The 21,684-nt window shown below is 33.0% G+C and overlaps 1 protein-coding gene across 1 annotated transcript; it reads left to right on the top strand.

Annotated features, from left to right (window-relative positions):
• LOC143253114 (neuferricin) lies at positions 1-19,789 on the top strand. The gene is made up of 4 exons (XM_076506400.1): positions 1-534; positions 4,834-4,974; positions 11,403-11,589; positions 18,025-19,789. The coding sequence occupies exons 1-4, from the start codon at positions 219-221 to the stop codon at positions 18,236-18,238; spliced, it is 858 nt and encodes a 285-aa protein (XP_076362515.1). The 5' UTR covers positions 1-218; the 3' UTR covers positions 18,239-19,789.
• The last annotated feature ends 1,895 nt before the right edge of the window (positions 19,790-21,684 follow it).

Here is a 21,684-nt window from a genome sequence, read left to right as displayed (position 1 = left end):
TGTCTCAGCAGCCCCCTCTAGTAAACAACCAAATTAAAAGATTGACAATTTAGGTTATAGTATTCTGCAGTTCTGTAATTCATTACCGTTAAATGAGTTACTAGTTTTTAATTTACATTTCACGAGGTAGTGTTTGTAACTTTAGTGTGTTTGATTTTTTACGAATTTTAAATACAAAGAGTGAAGTTGAAGTGTATTTTTAAAAGTAAATAATTAAAATGAATATAAAACATATTGTTAGTACTGGAAATATATCATCTTTAAGTTTTGTTGTCATTTTTGGCTTTTTGTTTCATTCTATATTACACGAAAGACTTTCAGGCTTCGCCTACTGTTTTGCAGAAAAGCTAGATTCATCGACAATATCCAATAATAATAAACGTCCTGTGGACGTCTTTACTCCAGAAGAACTGCAGTTATACGATGGTGGTCTGGATAGTAAAGGACTGTATTTAGCATTTTTAGGGAAAGTCTATGATGTGAGGGAAGGAGCCCAGCACTACAAACCAAGTGGTGGTTATTCATTTTTTGCAGGTAATAAATTAGGATATGGCCAAAGGATTTGTTAATGTTAGTAACTACCTACAAGTTAAATATTTCCATTCCACCATTTTAACATACAAACATGGGGAAAATGTGCAGGTATCAAACATTTTTAAACATCTAAGGGTTTTATTTCTATTCTGTGCTATAAAAACATTTGTAGATTACAAATTCTAAACTTGTTATTATATCATTTTTTATTGCAAGATTGCATTTTTCCCCTGCATGTTGATATCTCTTATTCTTAGTGTTATAGTAACTTGGACAACTGGCAGTGTGATATGTGAAACATACCTTAGCTTTAGGCCAAATAAAAAAAAATGTATGTTTAGCATCCTCAACCACTTTCTTTTTTGAAGCTGCATTATCCCCATTTGTTTTGAGTGATTTTTTTTCTTTTTTGAATTACCATTTTAAGATCATACAATAAAAGAAAGAAAACTTCTGAATAAAAAAGCATGGACATATTTAATTCATTTTCCCCATTTTCCTTAAATTCCCTGTTGTGTTGATGAAAACATGAAACAAATAAGGCTTCTGTTTGACATGGATTCTTTGAAAACAAAGAACAATCATTAAAAAAATGAATGCAAACCTTGTTTCACAAAGGTCCTTTTTGTTTCAAATGATCTCTTGAAAACACTGGATGCTGAACATGTTTTTAATTGACAATAAGTTTTGTTTTTCATTTAGTTTAGGAAAGTGATCATTATGGCCAAAAATAAGTTATTAACAGTGAGGGTACACAAATGATGACGTGGGGAATTTTAATCTTTATAAATAGAATATATGCATATTCTATTTATAATAATTACCAATACTAGGTTGATTTTAGCTTTAATATGTAGGTATCTTATTTTGATAAGAAGATAATTTATTTTTTGTAACACAAGAGAAATTTTTAGAAACACCTTAAGACTCTGTATTGTATTTTTGCTACTGGGATGGTCAAATGATGTTAATTACAAATGCACTCTGAGAGAGTTTACCTCCTTCTGTTTGTATATATTCTTTGACTGTGTTGATTTTTTTATACCAAGCTTTGATTTTCAACACTTAAATAGAAGTGTTTATCTTGTGGATTCATCTTCTGATTTTTTTTAAGTTTCTTTATCTAACTTGTACAGATAAAGTAGTTTTGGTTCCCTGTAAAAATTGCATCCAATCTCTTTTTCTTGATTCAAATGTCAAAATTCAGATGATCACTGTAATACATTTTTTGTCAAACCACTAGCCAGAGCTGGTTCTATCTCTGCCTGTATTAATTTGAAGTACTTGAGAATATTACAAGGGGGCCAAAGTTGTATGCAGTCAGAGATCACATTAATGCAGAATGGTGCTTTTATTATTCAAAACATTCAGCTTATACATAAATATTGGAACATCATATTCATCTTGTACATGTTTTTGATCTTTTTACAGTTTTAAAGCTAGCACATTTTTAAGAGATGACAATTTTTCACTGAATATAGAATGGAACATTAAATGTGGTATGCCAACAAAACAAACTTAGGAGGAGAGACATTGTGCCATTATTTTGGCAAATAGAGCTCATGCTTTGAGTTCATGATGAAAAAAAACTAAGGAATTCTGCTGACTATTTTCCATGGTCTATGCTAAGGTATTCTAAGAATTTTTATCACTTGCTTTAACTTTTGTGGTTTTGATAGTTGCTAGTGTTCTACTTGAGATTTGTTTGTTTGCTCAAAACCAACTTAAAACTGCAAAGTGATTTTACCTTCCACAATTCCACAGGATGATAGGGTGACAATTAGATTGCAGGGTCGTAATCAACTGGACTTTAACTATTACCAGTTCATCATAATCTATGTAAACAAGAAGGATCATTGGAAATGTTGGTAATCTTCCAAGTCCTAAACTGAATACAGAATAATATACACTAAAGAAAAAAAGAAACTACTTCATACATTCTACCTCTTATGCCTGCATTACATTCATAAAGATGGTTGTATTGTTTTTATTCACTGTTGTAGAGAAACAATTAGGTGGAATCTTTGCAGAAGATTTAGAGTTTGTGCCCTGAAGATTTTGGACATTCTGGTACCCTTGTGTGGAGAGCCAAGAATTATAAGAAAGACAGCCTTACTTTGGTTGCAATATTTACCAATAGTGATAGGCAAGGGACAGCAAAAAACAGGGTTACTATTTTTGAGAGAGATTCATGAGAAATTTCAAAGAAAAAATTGCATTGTAATAGTTATCAGGAGCTCAATGGTGTTAGAAGGAATAGGCTGAATGATAATTTATATGTTGACTTTGGGGTATACAAGTATCTTACCATGATCCTTGGTTGTTCATATAATTTTAAACTATTATGAGAGAGGGGTGAAGGAATAAATATTAATTTTGGATTATTTGAGAAAAGTACAGTTTCTAATGTAGTGAGTGAAGGTTGCATGAGTATAGTTAACTGATGATTGTATATAAATTCATACTGTGTGTTGATTATTCATGAACCCCTTCCAAATTTTGGAGTTCATAGGTCTAAACTTGTTAAGGAATATGGGGAATGTTTTTATCCATATGGCATATCCTCCCTCCCACATTTTAGCACCCTAAGGGAACTAAAATATGCCCCAAAAGGTGACCGTGGCATGATGAATGTGTAGGAGTAGGTTTTTATGGTCACTAAAACAAAGTCTGTCATCAAATTTGGTGCTTCCAGCACCTCAGGATCCCAGAAGCATCTGTTTGAAACTGCATTCATACTCTGTTCACAAGCTAGTGGGACCAAATGTGGTATGCCTTCTTAGGTACCATAGATGGATGTCCTAACATGTTATGGGGTAGTTGAAGAAGCAATTTGGGATAATGAGGCAGTTTGATTGGTGCAATTAAGCTTCTGTGAATTATGAGAGGGCCTTTGAATCTCACAGTGGAGCACTGGTTCTTCATAATAATGGGGATAAGAGGCCAGAGATCAGATTACATGTGGAGGTTATACCAACAGCAAATTCATTAAAAAGAATCTTGTATAATATTCCTAGGTTTAACTTTTATTTATTCAAATGCTAGAAAGATAAGAAGTAAAAGTAATTCAAGGCTTTAGTTGGGATGGAGGGTTTTTTACTTATGTTGATTACTGAAACTCGGAAAATGATGACAAACACTTTGAAATACCTTAGTTAAAATTGTTCAACAATGATGAAGGAGGAAAACAGTGATAATTTGTTTTAGATAACATTTAGAATGATTGGATTAAAGAATAATAAAAGGCTAATGAAAATGTAGAATTGGTATTTGTATTTACCCTGTAGTCATAAGTACATCTTAAGAAATTATTATAAGTAATAGGAATAGTTTTGATAGAGGTGTGGGGAGAATGTTCTTCATACTTGCTTCAGGATGAGAAAATGTTCCCTTTATAATACAGTTGAATTTTTTTTTTCCCATAATTACTTAGCCTATATTAAGAATTAATGAAATCTTGTGGCCAACAATTGATGCATCTAGATGCTTCCCATGGTTGGTACACACCGAATTGTTCTCTCATCACCACGTTTTAAAAACAAGTTGTGCCACTTTTATAAGTCACGTGTTCAGACTCATGAAGTTGAGTTGCTATATTAGAGATATCGAAAATTTGTTTAGTAGTGAATCAATGTCTATGGGAGATTTCAGTTTCAGAAACATAATGTGGGGTTCTAGAGAATCAGATAGTGATAAGTCTTTTTCAAGTTCATAAAGGACAGTTTGTCATAAACAAGTTAGTGAACCAACTAGTGATATTGCTATTTTGGGACTAGTATTAAATACTGATGTATTATATTGTTCAGAAGGTTAAGGTGAGGTAATCTGTAATTTTATAATGTTGCTATGTACTTCTTTTTATGGGAGTTAACAATTACTACACAATAGGATTATAAAAGGTGTAAACACTATTTTGTTGTGTTTTCGTTCTGCCTTTCTTCACTACTTACTTTAGCAAAAATATCGCTATGCAGGCTTATTATGTATCTTTCACATTAACTTTCTTAATGTTAAAAATTATAAGTAACTATAATATTTTTCTCACACTTGCAATTACATTTAATTTGAAAAATTCCCATCTCTTCCATTAACAATTATATGTAAAAGAAGGATATCTATTACACAGTATTTTAAAGTTAATAAACAGATGCAATGCAGAATAACCTGTATTTATAGTTCATTGGAAGTTTGTTTTAACAACAGACAGTTCAAATTTCATTATTTTTCTTTCATATACTGGGTGTTTGAGCTGAACTTGATTAAAAATTCAAAAGTTTATATGTGATTTCATATTCCTAGGGCGTGATGCTACTCGAGCATACGTCACAGGAGACTTTTCAGATGAGGGGCTGATTGATGATGTCAAAGGACTTTCAGATGAAGAAATGATGGGGATCAATAACTGGATAGAATTTTATGATGCTGAATATGTTTATGTTGGTAAGTTTGTACCATATATTACTCATGAGTCATCAGTTTGCTTTATCATGAGACATTAGGTTGAACTATGTTTGATTAAGTTTGCATTTATGTCTTATAAACAAAGCTCTGTTGAAAAAGTTAGTTTTTCTATACAAAGCCTAAAATAAGGGGCTTGGGAAAGCCATGCTGATGGATATTTTTTTGTGGTGACTTAACTCTGTTTAGATCAGGTTTTCAAGAAAACTAGATTTTCATTAAGTGAAAGAAATTGCCTTGATAATCAATAAATGTTTATTTTTAAAATGAATTTATGGAATACCATTCAGTTAAAGAAAAAAAAAAGTATACTGCAGTGAAATTGTTTAAACACATTAAAGAAATGCTTAGAAATAATTATTTCTTCCAATGGACTTATTTTTCCTTAAATCTTAAAGAATTTTGCATTTATTTGCTCTGGTGAAGTTTCAAATACCATTTTCTTACATCTGAAGTTCACAAGAGATATGTATAACTCATATTTCAGGTATGGTATGTACCTTCTCTCACAAGATTATCAATTTTCATTCAGTACTGCCCTCTGTATGCATACCACCAGACTTTTGCTTCCCTATATTGGAATTGCAAGATTCCATCAAATTTCTCGTGCAAATAATTTTGCATCACTTTCTCACTTACAGGAACATGACATGCTCATGTGATGCGACTCCCTCTACACTTCTTTATTGAACTGAGCATATCATGTTCCTGGAAGTGAGAAAGTGATGCATAATGCTTGGCAGCACTTAGGTTTGTATGTGCTCTTTTGTTTGTTTAATGCTTTATGTTTGAATTTGTTTTCTCATGAAGTGGTTGTTTTTCTTAATTAATTTGCTTTCATTTGTTTCTTCTATTAGTATCAGTTAGTTTGAGTTGCCTTATTTTCTACACTCTAATTTAATGAACCTTTTTCTGTGATAAATTCCAAAATTAACATTACCTCTTTGAGAGTTACACTAGCAACCAGCATTTTTTTCTCAGGCTTCAAGTGTCGGTCGCCTGATGGTGAATTTGTCTTCTTTTATATGCCAGGAGATTGAATGTTACATGGGACAACCTTGGTTTTTGGGCATGCAGGCTGATGATGCTTTAATTTTTTTTCTACATCCATGTTTTCTTTTCTTTCCCATTCTCAACCTGATGAGTCAACTAAGCCTGATGTAGTCTTTATGGATGTTTTGTCTCAAGTTTGTGATGTTTTGTCCTTTTCCTCTATTTCTTATGCACCTTGTCCTTCCTTATTGCATGAACAGTCTTCTAAAACTTTTTTTTCCTTCCTTATCTGATATTTGGGTTCATACTGATCACTTTGCTTCACATTTAAGTGAGGGGGGATTAGCATTTTGCACTTCCTGCAGACTTCAGATCATGCTGACAATCCATCTTTAGATCTGCAGTTGTTTGGTTTCTTATCATCTGGTTGGGAGAGTGGCTCCAAAATCATCTGTCAGTCTTACCCATGCACAATATTTTCGCTTGTCCTCTAAGAAACTGGGGATTAACAGCCAGTAATTAGTTTATTTCACCTCAACTGCTTTTTTTCACTACCCCCTGTTTACCATGGAGTAATTTTTCACCCTGAGATTGGCGCTTCAGTGGGGTTGTGGAGGACCAGAATTGATGTTTCCAACACTTACTTACATATACCAGTATCACTTCAATCTCATCCTTGTATTTGGTTTGTCTTTTCAGGATGATTTATCAATTTTGAGCCCTTTCCTTTGGACTTGCCTTGGCATCTTACATAATTTGCTGAGTAGTTTGAATTTTATTTCAACATCTCCATGATCTGGGGCTGTGATTTAATTATTACATGGACATCTGAGTTCTTTTGACTCATTCCACCCAGGAATTTGCCCGTCATATTCGGCAGCTCCTTTTGGTGTGGCTGGAGTGGGCTGGTGGGTCAAACTGGAGAAGTTCTTCTTATTCAGTATTTTGTCCATTTGGGCCTCATTTTCAACACTTACATCAGTCATTCCAAGCCTTCTTCTGTAGAATTTTGTTAAATGGAACTTTTGGTTCACCACACCCTCTTGGCTCAGTCACCTACTACTCGCAAGGTTCTCAGACTTGTGGGAGTGTGGTCATCAATAACATTACTGGTTCTGCTTGGTTGTGCTCATTTGAGATCTCTTCAGTAGGTGCTTCACAATCAATGGAACCTTGCTTGGGTTCCTTTTTCCACCCCATTTCTCTTTTGTTTCTTGCATAGGATGATCTGCTTTGGTGGTTTGTCAAAGCTCATACTTTGAAGAGCATGCTGCTTCCTCTACCATGTCCTGATCTACATCTTTTCACAGATGCATCCTTTCAGGGATAGGGTGCAAGGGTAAATCACTAAGAGGCTTCATGTCATTTATCTGCAAATGAAAATGCCTTACATATCAGTGCTCTTGAATTTCTAACCATACATTGGGTGTTGCATCACTTCTTTCTTCTTGCCCAATACTGTCTGGTGACAGATCGTCCAAACAGTTCTACTGTTGTAGCTCATATCAACCAAAAAGGGGAACCCAATCCAGAAATATCTGTTTTTGGACCTTGGATCTCTTATACTGGGCCAATGCACATCATATTCATCTTATTGCTTGTCATGTGCCAGATGCTTTCAGTCTGATCATGGATCATCTTTTGTGCTCTGACCAGATATATCCCACAGATTGGGCATCAGATTCCCTCCTTTTCAAGAATGTTTGCCACAGGTGGGGTTCTTCTCTTGTGGTTGCCTTTTCTATGGCTCTCAACACCAAGTTACCTCTCTCTTTGTCATATGTACCTCATCCCCAGGCTCTGGCAGTCGATGCTTTTAGCCAGGATTGGTTACACAAGTATCTTTCTGTGTTCACACCTATCTGATTACTTCATCAGGATAACCAGTGGTAACAGAGTAAGACATCAAAATGCAGTTCACCCCTTTTATTGGGTGCCATCTTCCCACCCTCCCATGGATGTCAGTACCCCATGGGCATTTAGAGTGAACTATTCTACATATGTTCTTACATAGGGTTTGGGTTGTCTATCTTCCTTTCTCAGTTTTCTACATTTTGCCACTGACATTAGTTTTGTGGATTGTTACAAGATATGGTGCATTGCTTATCACAGCTAGGATATGAATGTTTGTAGGTCTCTTTCTGGAGGGTCTTGTACATTAAATTGATACATATTCCTTTGTTTCTTGTTTATTACATGAGATATCTCTGTCATTGATCTAGCACACCTTTTTGGACGTGTGTGTGTGTATGGATATTCTGTGTCAGGGAGTGTTTTTGAAAACTCTCCCAAAAGTCATCAGTTTTTTTAGTGGTGTAACACTAACTATAAAATGCCAAACAATATCAAAATGTATTTTGATATGTGTTATTCCACCATCTTTTTTTATCATCTGTGGGTTTGTGTGATTTGATTTTCAATTTTAATATAATGTATTAAACTCTGAATTTTCAGTACTTATATTTCAAAACAGAAATGAACAACACTGTACAAAACTTCTTGCAGCCTTACACAATTTAATCAAATCTTTATTTATGAATTAAGTAATAATAAAATATATAACTAGTTCATAATTTCAAGGAACAAAACATTTTATCATACTTCTTAGCAATTCAGGTGTGTGTGTGTATGTTTTGATAGAACTTTAACTATCTGCTGACAGTTTAAAAGTGTTAACTCTTTTACTACAGTCTTGTAACCATTTTGTGGGTATTATAGTTTTCATGCTAAAATATTCTATACAATAAGCATATCTTCACAAATATTTTTAGATCATCAGTAAACATTACAAGACTTTCATATGCAAAATGTCAGATTTTTTAAAATTAAGTTTTAAGTTTTTTTAAGTAATGTTTTTCTTGTGCATCTTTTGTTTTTGAATGTTAACTATCTAAAGTGTAAAATAATTTTGATTTTAAGATTACGAATACTGTTATATATCAGAAAAATTTCATATTTCATGTGTGAAATCTTTGCAACTTTTAGATACTAATCAAATGTTTTTTTAAAAAAACATTGTATTTCATCTGTTATTTTCACTACTGTATCTCTCTACAGATTTGGTTGATTTGACTGACCTTGTAACCACCATTAAAAATTAGGGAATAGATATAGATATAAATTTTCTTTTTTTATTGTTTGTCAAAAAGATATCAATTTTTGTCTTAAATGATTTGAAATATACATTTTAGCATTGCTTATTAATTTTGCAAGTTTTTGAAGTTTTTTTTTATCCTTGCAAGATTGTGTTTTTCAGAATTAATTTCTCTCCACAGGACAGATAACTGTTACCTCATACCACTTACAAAAAAAGTTTTTGAACTCTTGCTCCTAGTCAGCTAAACTATTATCCATGTCATAGACTGGTGCAGTCAGTATTTGACTCTAGTCCTCCACAAGTGAGAAAGTAACACATATTCATGCACAGTACTCCATTTGAACACTTTGTATATACCAAAAGCTTATTCTCTTCTTTTGCATTGCAGTATTCAAACCATTAGTTAACATTAAGAGTGTTATATTTTTGGACTCCATTTTATTTCATGAAAGAAATATACAAATTTTTAAGTTGATTTTAGTTACAGTATCTGAAATGACTTGTATTTCAGTAGACTAATTTACTTTCTTCTTTAAACTAAGATTCTGAAATATAAGGTTTATGATATGGTTCTTTGCCAGGAACACTTCTATCAAGTGAACTCAGTGTACTACTGAAACACTAGACATACTATAATAAGTAAAATAATTATAAAACTTGTAATGATTTTTATACTTCCAATGAATTCAGTTTCATGGATTGTGTTTAAATATGATTTCTTGTGTCCACATTTTTGAAACCTTCTGAAATTCAAACTCTTCAGTTGGAGTTATCTTATTTTTCGTTCTTATTCTCAGGCTTCATTTTTGGACTTTGGCAACATCTCCCAGTTATTGGCTTTTCATGTTTCTGGAGCTATGAATTTAATGGCAGCTCAGCTATCTTTTCCAGACTAAATATTTCTAACAAATTGGCTGCCATATCTTCTGGTATTTCTATGTATTTGTTTTCACTTTAGGAACTCTTTTATTGATGCATTTGCAATTCTTAGTCATCTCTTTCCATGATGTTCCATGCATATAACTTAATGTGTGGCTTTTGCTCAATCCTTGCAAGATGGTCAGGCTTTTCTTATTGTTTAACTCATACCCACTGGTATGAGATCAGTTGGAATCATTTCTCCTACTGGAGAAGGGCTATAGTGTAGTCATAACTGCATAATAGATTAGTGCACTATACATTATTACACGTAAAGTTGAGAGTTTCATTCAAAGGATTAATGTATGTTTAAATATCTTTGACAATGGCATGACTATTAGCTGCCTGTATCATGGTGAGTTGAGTATTGTCTGAAACTTATTTTCAGATAATAAAAATGCTAATAACAAAGTTTGTCATTGCTGACTAATTACTCCATACACATAATATTTTGACTCCTTTACACATCTGCCCATGAAATTTGCATGCCACTAGTCTTCAGCAACTCTCACCTAAAAAAAACAACCTTTATAATGTTAACTGTGCTAGTGCATGTTGACATCGTCATGCAACAGTAGCTCTCCACCAATAGAAGTGTGACACTACCTCCCACTAATAAACGCTTGTACTTGAAACAACTTTATTCTTGAACATATGTAACCTTATAATATAGATAGTTATATACACTAGTCTATCATAACATTTTCTGCATTGGTTTTCATGTATCAGTAATTATAAAGAGTAAACAAACTGGTTGTATGTCTTCAAGGTTTTTGTTTTTTTACAGTTAGAAAATGACTGTGATAAAGTTTAACTTAATTACATGACTACAGAACAAAATAGGAAAGAATTGAAATTATCATAATTACTAAATAATGTGGTAAGTTTTGCATATAAAATATATTACAAGTTTGTTAAACATTGATTTTTTAATTAGGGACATATTGGATTATGTATTCAGTTAACCTGAAAGTTAAACACTGAGTGAACATTTTGGATATACCAAATGTTAAATTCAGTTTTTAACTTTTAGTTTTAACCAGTTTTTTCTATAACTTTATTCCTAAATAATATTAAGAAAATAATTAATGTATGTTTTACTTGGAATTCATTAGTGTGTTTTTGATGTCATATCTGACACCTTTATCATATTTTGAAACATAACTTTAGGTAGTAACATTTAAGAAGTTGGATGTTGTATTTTATGCAATTGTTATTTAATGTTTGTTAGTTTACTTTATACGGTGCCCTAATAGTAAGTGCTCAAATACTTGTCTTTTACAAAAGTTTATTGTCTGATTTTTTTGCTCTAAATGTTCAAAGTTATTATGTATGTATTGGTTGCTCATGAAAATATGTTAGTATACACAATATTTATCAAAGGTTTGTATACTCCTTTTAGGAAAGGTAATTGGAAGATATTATGATAAAGATGGACTTCCTACACAAGCCCTTAATGATGCTTTAGCAGCCATTGAAAAGGCCAAAGATAATAAAAAGGATGAGGCAGAGGAGAAAAAGATATATCCACCATGTAATTCTGAATGGAGTGCTGAAAATGGTGGCAGAGTTTGGTGTTCCAATAAAAGGTATGAAGTGCCTTGAGAAACTAATTCTGATGAGTTTATTAATAGCAAAATGTAGTTATCTATCCAGTAGCAACTATAACCAATCTAATTCTACAAAGTAAAGACTTAACATATATTACTAGCAAACCACAAATAACCCACTGTATAGCTTTATGCTTAACAATAAACAGACATCAGGCACTTTTTTATTCTTATTCACATGTTTCAACCTGTTTGTTTCATGGTCTGAAATTTATCAACCATGTGAATGGCGTGATCTTATTTGGAATACTATTTTTTTTTTTAAACTTATATTCATACCAATCAGTAAAGTTCAGTGTAATATTTGATTCAGTTCATCTCTCTCTAAATGATTCTTTCAAGAAGGTGAACAGGCTACCAGCAGTAACCTGATGGGCATGTCTGGTGTGAGTAACGAGAAGCTTTCAAAAGTGAATTAGCAGTTCTAAGAGGTGTTGTATCAACTTTCACTAGGATGTTTAGCAACTGCCATCTAGCTAATTTCAACTTCTCCTTTGTGCTCTAATTTCTGTGTGAAGCCAACCAAAGATGTTTACCCACTTGTCCTTTCTGTATAACAAAGGCCAGTTCCGTTGTTTTGCCTTTGCAAAGTGAATATATGTTGATCTTTAGCAATAACTTGCAATGTTCAAGGGCTCAAGTTGTGCACAGAATGCTTTGCCACATTCATGGAGTGACAGATTATTACAGACTTGGTCTAAAAACAAAGGAAGCACTGATGTCATCACTATTCTTGAAATGGATGCAGCTAGGTTGTAGTGATTTTCAGAATATGTTTCTTTATGAGTAACTTCCACCACACAGTCAAGTCACCTGCATGAGTGTAATTGGTATGAAAAGAGAAATTACTGGTAACTCACTTTTACCACAAGTAACAACAATGCAATATCCAGAACTTTTAAGGGAAAGCTAAAAAGTGTGCACAGCTGCATGTAAATGTAAAATCAAAAGCATTCTAATATATTTAATTCAGATATGATCTTGTCTGTGAAAGTCTTTGACAGCTCTTTCCACATTTTTTTCATCAGACCTTTCATAATGAATACTGCATAATGCTTGTCTTTTGAGTTATGCAGGTGACAAACATGAATACAGTTCTGGCAAGAGAGAGAGGTGGATCTTCTTTATACTTGTTAATGTAGTAACAGGTACCATGCAAGGAAACCTATATCCTTTACACTTAGGTTGTTGGATCATTTTATTCAAGTTCCATGAAAGCAGTCTTTGGAGGTATTTGAACTATGTTTCTGACCAGTGTTGTGAACAGCTGCAGTTATAGATACACTTTTTTGTAGGTCCAGAGAATAGAGATAATTCCCATCCTTATAAAAGTAGCACATGTTATTGGATAAATGCAGAAACTGCAAGCATCCTTTCATTGAAATATGGCTCATGTCTAAAGAGTTTGTCAGATAGATCTTATTTTCAAGACTTTGTATACAAGAGAAAGCAAGGTGGATTGATATTGGAGTTTATCTTTATGTGCTGTGTCTAATGTTGGTGTGTTCTCCTCTTTGGAAAAATCATATTGTTAAATTTAAGTAGTTGCAACTTCTATTTATCAGTTGGGTTTTGGTATTTGGTCCATCCAAAATTATTAGTATGAATGGCATGTGTTATTTTAACACAACTTTTTCTTGACATTCATCATCAAGTGTTTCAAGAAAAGATGTTTTCATCTTCAGTAATTCTCTTCTGATAAATATGGCTACTTGTGCAGTGTAGATGGCTTCATCATATAAACTCTATCAACATGTTTTCTTTAATGCATGACCAAAATTTAATTGGATGCAAGGAACATATCTGTCCCTTTTTTTTGTACTTGTAAATGTGGGAACTCTTAAAAAATTCCATCTTTCTAATATATGCCTTACATACAACTGACTACTTATAGATGAAGCTGCTGTTGTCATTTAACACACAGCTGAATAAGGTCTACCATCTTGAATATTAGTGCAACATTTTCTCCTCGTCTTTTTTTTTTTTTAACTGAATGAAACTAAATACATAAAAGCTCTCCCATTATTTTTTTCTGCTCATGTCATAACTGACATTTTATAAATTGATCTTTTTTTCCCTCTCTTTTATTATTATTGTATATAAAGAGAAACAAGAAATACATATGGTACTTGGCCTCTTGAATTTTCCACCACTACATTTTGTAAACATTTTTTTGTCTTCGTGAGTTAAAACACCTAGATGAATTGTTATCAATCCTAAAAGTTTATGAATTTTTAAAGTATCCTTCATAACCTTTCTATTTATATGTATATAAAAGCAAACTTATTTTTATTTACATGGTCACCTGAATGACTGTGGCATGTATACTTGTTGAAGTTTTTTACATTGAATTTCTCTGCCATCAGAGATATTTTTCTTTTCTATTCTTTGAAGTTTGGCACTTTTCATTTTTAGTTGTGTAAGACTTATGTCATCTTTAAAGTTTAACATTGGCACATCTGTTGACATAGGTGTGAAACAAGTTCACGAAAGTTGTATTGTTTTCAAATTTTTGGTTTTTAAACTCAGAACCTTCCTTTTCTGACTTTGCTGGACAAACAATGAGTTTAGAAGTTTTTCTTAACCTAACTTTTATTCTATGCTTCTTGATTTCTATAGATATCTGTGGTTGTCAAATCCAGTTATAGGTTTGTATAAAAAGGGAAAAAGGTCAGTGCTACAGGATGCTTTCTATATTGGAATGTGTAAATCAGTTTTTAGAGATTTGAAAACAATAAGTAAACAATTAATTTTGTAACACAAGTGAAATATAGTCATGCATAAGCACAGATAAAGGAAAATATAAGAATATCTATCCTTTTAAAGGGGTATTTCTTTTAAAGTTCTATTTAGCAAAGTATTTTATGCATTCATAAATATTATATCCCTTCGGTGTGGATTCTTACATGTGGTGAGGGGACCTCCGAGGGAAGGTTCTGTTCTTTCACTTTACCTCCTCTGGGATCTAAACATCCACCCATGTTTGCTGTGCATGGTGACCCATGAAGGGAAGGAGAGGATCCTGGTGGTTGAGGGGTCCAACCCTAACACACCACTTGGGCTAGCGTCAACCAAGTACCAGTGTTGGATGTTCTCAACAGGTGTTGTGGACATTGTATCTGATGCTGGTGTTTGGGTATAGTGCTCATGAAACCATGGTGTTGCTGCAGTGTCCTTGTTTGGCAATGTAATGCATCTCCTCATAGGGCTTCATAGTGGGTGTGGTCAGTGGGCACCAAAAAAAATTTTTTTATCATGCATCCTCCAAATAAAAACTTAAATAAAATAGTGACAAAACAAACCATAGGTAAACGACCACATCTTGAAGATTCTGAGCAGAAATTTTCAACATCTGTAACACTTGTACCTCATTTTACTCTATGGTGACATATTGGTGGAAACATCCCCATCTCAACACAGTGAACTTCTCTTGCATTCAAAGGTGGTTGGGGATGTACCTATTAAGGTTACATCTCATGCTACTTTGAATTCATCATGAGGAGTTATTGTTGAGAGGGATTTGAAGAATATTCCCGAGCCAGAGATTCTCAGTGGTTTCTCCACTCAAGAAGTTTCTGCAGTGAGGCATTTCTACACTCGCAAAGATGGAATTATGATGCTGACCAATGTCATCATTCTAACATTTACATCACTGAGTCACCTGCTACCATCAAGGCAGGTTATCTTAATTGCAAAGTACGGCCATACACTCCAAACCCTCTTGGATGTTTCCAGTGTTAGCGGTTTGGTCACTCGAAAAAAAAAAAGTCAGTTCAAAAGTCATATGGGACAAGATTTGAAAGGTCAGTGGGCAATATAATTCTGTCCCCCTCTCGATCTTGCTCTCTGACCAGGAAGTAGCTGATACCTGGAGCATTGCTGATACTCTACTTGAAAGGTTTTGCTGAGTATTTAGTACTTCTGCTTCTTCCTCCATCAAGACTCAGGCAGAGTGATCACCTCTTTCCTTTTGAACTGATTGTTTCTATTACTATAATCATCCCTATACACTGGTGTAACTCAAACTGTCCCTTCATTGGTCTGGCAATACATTGGTCAGACCTGATGATATACACTATGAAATGCTGTGCCATCTATTTCCTGCTCCTCTTGTTATTCTTGTGATTGTTTTTAACTGGATCTGGTAGGAGAATGTTTTTCTTAATGTCTGGTGCCAGGCTATTGTCCTACCTTTCTCAAAGCCTGGAAAGGATCCCAAGATTCCTTCAAACTACCATCCATATGCTTTGACGAGCTGTCTCTGTAAGACCTTAGAGAGGATGGTTAATGCTCGTCTTGTTTGGTTTTTCAAATCAAACAGCCTCCTCTCGCCCATCCAGTGTGGGTTCCAATGACAGCACTTCACAATGGACTGCCTGATTTGACTTGTATCAATATTCTTTGACACTGAGAAGAGTTATGATACAACATGGAGGTATGGCATTTTGCGAGACCTCCATTTATATGGGTCATGTGGCCGTTTGTCCATTTTTATTAAAAAAATTTTAAATGGAAAGGTGATTCAAAGTTCATGTGGGTTCAACACTTTCCCATTCTTATCTATGGGAACTTGGAGTCACTCACTGCTGTGTTTTGAGTGTTGCACTTTTCAGTATAAAGATTAATGCTGTCACTGTCCCTCTCACTGTTGCAAATGAGCTCTATGTCGACAACTTTCACATCTCATGTCAGTCATCGAACATGAGGTACATTGAGCAGCAGCTACAGACTGCCCTTAATCATTTACTGAAGTGGACCATAGGAAACGGTTTTAACTTCTCTCTCTGAAACCGTTTGCATGCACTTTTGCTGCCAGCGGGATATTCACTCTGATCGTGAACTCTATATCGGTGAAGTTGTGCTTGTGCTACCTGTGGTCCCTGAGACAAAGTTCTTGAAGCTCATCTTTGACTGTTAGCTGACTTTTATACCACACATCAAGCAGCTCCAGGTCAAATGTACAAGAGCACTGAACGTCCTCCGTGTCCTCTCTTCCACCACTTGGGGAGGGGATTGATGTTCTGTGTTAAAGATATATCGTGCTCTTATTCAATTGAAACTAGACTATGGATCACTAGTCTATGGCTCTGCCAGGACCTTGGCAGATGCTGGACCCCATTCATCATCAGTGACTTGGAGAGAGCAACATGAAAACTAGCTTTTCCAAATAAATCCTCCTCTGTTGGACTTTGGCTGTCTTTCTTCTGTAAGGATCAGAAAGAGGAAGTTGTTCTAACTAGACTACACATTTGTCACAGTTTTGAAACTCGTTTTCTTTAATCTGGGACTGATGGACCAATGTGTTGTATGTGTAATACTCAGGTCACAATTGGCCACATTTTACTTTCTTGCTGTCGTTATGACTCTCAAAAACAGCACCATTTTAAACATGTTTTATCCCAAGGTTTATTTGTTACGTTAGACTGTTATTGGCGATGGTGATACTGTCCATATTAGAAATGTTTGTAGCTTTTTAAAGGCCATTAATCTTTTTAATGCTATTTAAGTTTGTTTTTTTATTTTATAAATTAGACTTTTTTTTTTTTTTGATGTATTCCCTTTTAAGAATCAAAGTACATCTAGTTTGTTTTGAAATTAGAAAATGGCAGTAACATCAAATAACTCTAAACTGGGACTGGAAAGGCCAACTTCAGGTGTCTAACGTTGCTGTTTCAACTACCCATTAGTCATCCTGGCAAGTTATAATAATTAAAATTTTGCTACAAGTCTTTTAAAACTTGTATTACTTTACTTTCCGAAAATAGCCATAATGTCAAATAGCTCGAAACCAGGACTGGAAAGGCCAACTTCAGGTGATTAATGCTGGTTGTTGAACTTACCTATTAGTTATCCTGTCGAGTTATGATAATTACAATTATACTACAGAAAGTCCTTTACAACTTGTATTACTGTAGTTTTTCTCTTACTGCTGTAGACAAGATGTAAAAATTGGTTTTAATGCTATTTGTTTTTAATTCAAAACTTAAACATTGTTTTGTTTTACCTTAATTTCCTTTTATGAATTTTACTAATTTTACTTAAATTTGTTAACTTTTTACCGTATGTTTGGCGCAGATAGCCTAGTTGCTTTGTGCCATAAAACACCAAACCAACCAACCAATCAAATATCATATCAGAGTCAGCCTAATCTATATTTGGGTACAGAACATTTTAATTAAATGTTAGAAAATATATACAACTACATTTTGATTAGATTTGTAACTGACATTTTTCTTTTATTTGAAAGTATCTACTGTTCACAATACTAGATACCAACTTTGTTTGAATGAATTAAAATTGGAATTTTAGTTCTGTTTTAAGTTGTCTTTATAGAATAAATTTTTAATTTATAATTTGTAGCAAGCTTACAAAATAAAGTTCCTTCAATGCAGCTGGTTTTTATTTTTCTTACAGTGGTGGAATTGACAGAAACTGGATTGGTGTGCCACGGAAACTGTATTGTCCAGGTGAAACAAAGCCTCGTTGTGCATGTGTACGTACATCAGGACCACCCTCAGGCAGCTCTGACACAACAAAGCATGAAGATAGGGGAGACCTAGACAATCCTCTTCTTAAAGAATATCCAAACTGTTCTCCTGAATCTGTGACTTGTTCTCTTTCCCCCTAGTTTAAACATTTGATGTGCATTTCTTTTCTGACCGACTTGTATATCTCTCAAAGTATTTCCTTGAAGAACAATTATTTTTCAATTACATTGGCTAGTGTCACTGAAAATAATAAACTAAATGCAAAAATAGTGTATCCAGTTGTTACTATTTTTAATTATTTCAACTATCCAAGTAAATAACTATTGTCTTTATGATTTCTCATTATTATTTTCAATAAATATTAGTGTCATATCTTCTAAAATAACCAATTAATTGATATTGGTGATTCTTATTGTCACTATTTTTAATTGTTCCAAGTATCGTATGAGAATAATAAGTTTGTTAAATATAATTAATGAGCCTAATGGTTAATCTATTGTCAAGTTTCACTAATCATTCAGTTCTACTTACCATTCAACCTTCCTGTTTGTATCTTTTGAGCTGGTGTTTCAGACTCCTTCCTCATAAATGTATTTTGTAGTCTTCTAAAAGTAATGTGTATTTTTGTCAATTAATTCCAGTGCATACCTTTCTATTGACTTCTTCCATGTGGAATGAATTTTTGTAACTGCAGATTATTGTTTATGCCCAAGTACTCTCAGAAGTTCTTCCTTTTACACTAAGGTGTATGTTTAATTTTCATATGTGCAAGTCAGAGTATAGTGTTGCTACTTAAAGTCAGTTATGACCAGAAAGAGTAGTGTCAAGAACTGTGATGTTAATTAAATTTGCCCAAATTATCAACAAAACACTTTGAGGCTTTCACTCTTGAAAGAGCAAAAATAATGTGTTGCACTTGTTTTGTTTTACATGTTTACGGTATCTGGTAGCATTACCACAGAATATTTAAGACTGAAAATTGACAATACATTAGTAGTATATGTGTGCTTTGATAGTAATGACCACAGTCATAGTTATAATTTAAAAAGAAAAGTCTGTATGTAATATTTCTTAGTTTCTATATTAAATTATTATTTCATGCTATAGAGTACTTGTGATAGGAGTTTGAAATAACCTGCTTTTCATGTGTTAGTTATATTTTGATGTAAAACTAATCTGTTAAATATTATTGTGTGATGTAATAATGCCAGAAATACAATAAGTAGACTTTCAGATCCGAGTTGAGCAAAAAGTTTAATTTTGCAGTTTATGGCTATTTTTCTTTGTTCCAACCTGTATAAAAGTAACAATAGAATATAATTATAAGCTGAAGAAAAAACAAATTTGTAGTAATAAATTGTGATATGTAGCTACATATGTATTTCAAAGTCTGAATAATTTTAAATTGTATTTTATACAAAATTCAATATATATTTGTGATACTAACTCAAAGTATGATTAATGATAAAGTAATTTGATCTCTGTTTAAAAGTACATTAATCTATGCATTTTATAAAGGTAGCTAGATGTTTTGGATGTAGAGTGACAGTAGAAAGAAAGCAAGTGAAAATAGAAGACTGTGCAATAATTCAAAAGATGTTTCACAGTTAAGATGAGTATGTAATCTTCATCAAGTTAGTATTGTAAAAACTGCCTGAATAAATAATAAATTGAATTTATAACAACTGTAACTTTGCCTCTTTTTTTTGAAACTGCCATAAATTTCTTGGTTTGTTTAGCCCAAAACTACACAATGGGCTAACTGCACTCTGCACACCACATGGAATAAAACTTCAGATTTTAGTGTTTAAATTATAGAGAACACTGAACCACCAGGGGATAATTAATGTTGCAAGGAGAAACCAAATATAATATGTAGGAGTAATCAGTAAATGAGAAGTTGACAAATTACTGATTGTGTTAGGTGTGTGATTCTGTACAAGTTCTCTTTCGTGAGAAGTCAAGTATTCATTAGTAATTTGTTCAATTAGAGTAAGTTCAGTGTTAGAAGTGAGAGTTACCATGTCCATTATTCTCTTCAGTTATTTGATCAGTTTTGCTTTCTAAAGTAAGTTGGGTTTACATTTGTTTGGAGTTTATGCATTTGAAATTAGGCACAAGAGTGAAATAACTGTAGTAAACATTTGTTGAAAAAGATAAATTATTATTGTTATGTGAACTGGACTTACCATTATTTTGCCAAATATTCCTACCTAATGATAAAACACATTACAACAATACCTGTTGCATTTAATTTGACACTAATAGCAAAGTATTGGAAACACTTAGAGATGTGTGTAATTGTCAGTGAAGTTGAAATAATAGTTTTGAATTTTAGTTAATAAATTCATTTGGTATTCTAATCAGATTGTAAGTGTGGCTGTTTTATGTTCTAGTTTAATGGGTTCAAGTGAAGCTAAAGAATTAAAATACAGTTTAGTGTTACAGAATCTCTCTCATAAATTCAATTTAACTTATCTTTTCTGGTTTAGTGTGAGATAATAAGGTCACCTAATATATGTTTGCTTTAATTTCAAATTTTGGAGTTATTTTAGTAAATTTATGTAAAGTAATTCTACATAATGTACAATAACAGTGAAGTACTGATCTTGATTGCCAAAATAATAAATTGATACATCATACTTTATATATTCAAAGGATGAAATGAAGTATTACCAAGTTGCAAATGTGCTTAATCTGCATAACTTAAGGTTTTAATTGATAATTATCAGGCTTCACAGCAAAACAATATTGTTAGTAAATACTAAAGTATAAGCTCAGCAGCAGAAACAAGACAGCAAATATTTCTAGCTTAATATCAGGATGTTCCACTATACAAGTACAAAGGATGGCATTTAAGTTGAACCAATAATCTTTGGTAATTCATGCAATTATACAAATTGCTCCATTTTTCTTCTTTTACAGGGTTTACCTTATATCTAAGATATTGTACATATAATTTAAATTTTCTAGATTTCATTTTTGTAATCAGAATCAGGTGATATTTTTAGTGTGCAACTATATAATGGACTGTCTATGTTATATTTATTATAGGAAATAGAATCCTGGAATTTAATATTGTAAATCTGTATACTTACTGGTTACCCATCAGTGGACAGTGATGTTAATAATAAAAATTAGGTTAATTTTTTTATATTTCTCTAGCCCTAATAAACCCTACTTGTTTGGTATCACTGATAACTAGACTTTTTAATAGTAGGAGAAGAGACCAGTGAACATGATGAGGACTTCCCCATTACATTTTGTTTCAAATAAAATTTGAAAAAGTAAATATTTGGAAAACTGAAATTCAGTAGGCGATTTGTGCTAATGCTAATTGTAACCTAAATAGATGAAACTTTGTATTGATACTGACAAAAAATTTACAATCTTTTAATTGTGTTATGTATATTCACAAATACTTTTCAACATTTTCAGTTTATTGCCTTTTCTTTTTATCTCCAGTTGCACAGCAGCATGTCTTTCAGACATGCAGTGCTACAAACTTTGTTTTGATACTTGTGGTAGGTAGAGCAACATATAGCTTTGTGTTTAACTACAAACAAAAATAAAATTTTCTATTTTG

The sequence above is a fragment of the Tachypleus tridentatus genome, chromosome 6 (genome assembly GCF_004210375.1).
Source record: "Tachypleus tridentatus isolate NWPU-2018 chromosome 6, ASM421037v1, whole genome shotgun sequence".
NCBI classification, from domain to species: Eukaryota; Metazoa; Arthropoda; class Merostomata; order Xiphosura; family Limulidae; genus Tachypleus; species Tachypleus tridentatus.
This window is presented reverse-complemented; position numbering and strand designations above follow the sequence as displayed.

What these genes read in the sequence shown, in the direction of transcription:
- LOC143253114 (XM_076506400.1), top strand. Translation starts at nt 219, where the DNA reads ATGAATATAAAACATATTGTTAGTACTGGAAATATATCATCTTTAAGT. An exon ending in TGGTTATTCATTTTTTGCAG is followed by an intron (nt 535 to 4,833) that starts GTAATAAATTAG and finishes TCATATTCCTAG; the next exon opens with GGCGTGATGCTACTCGAGCA. An exon ending in GTTTGGTGTTCCAATAAAAG is followed by an intron (nt 11,590 to 18,024) that starts GTATGAAGTGCC and finishes TTTTTCTTACAG; the next exon opens with TGGTGGAATTGACAGAAACT.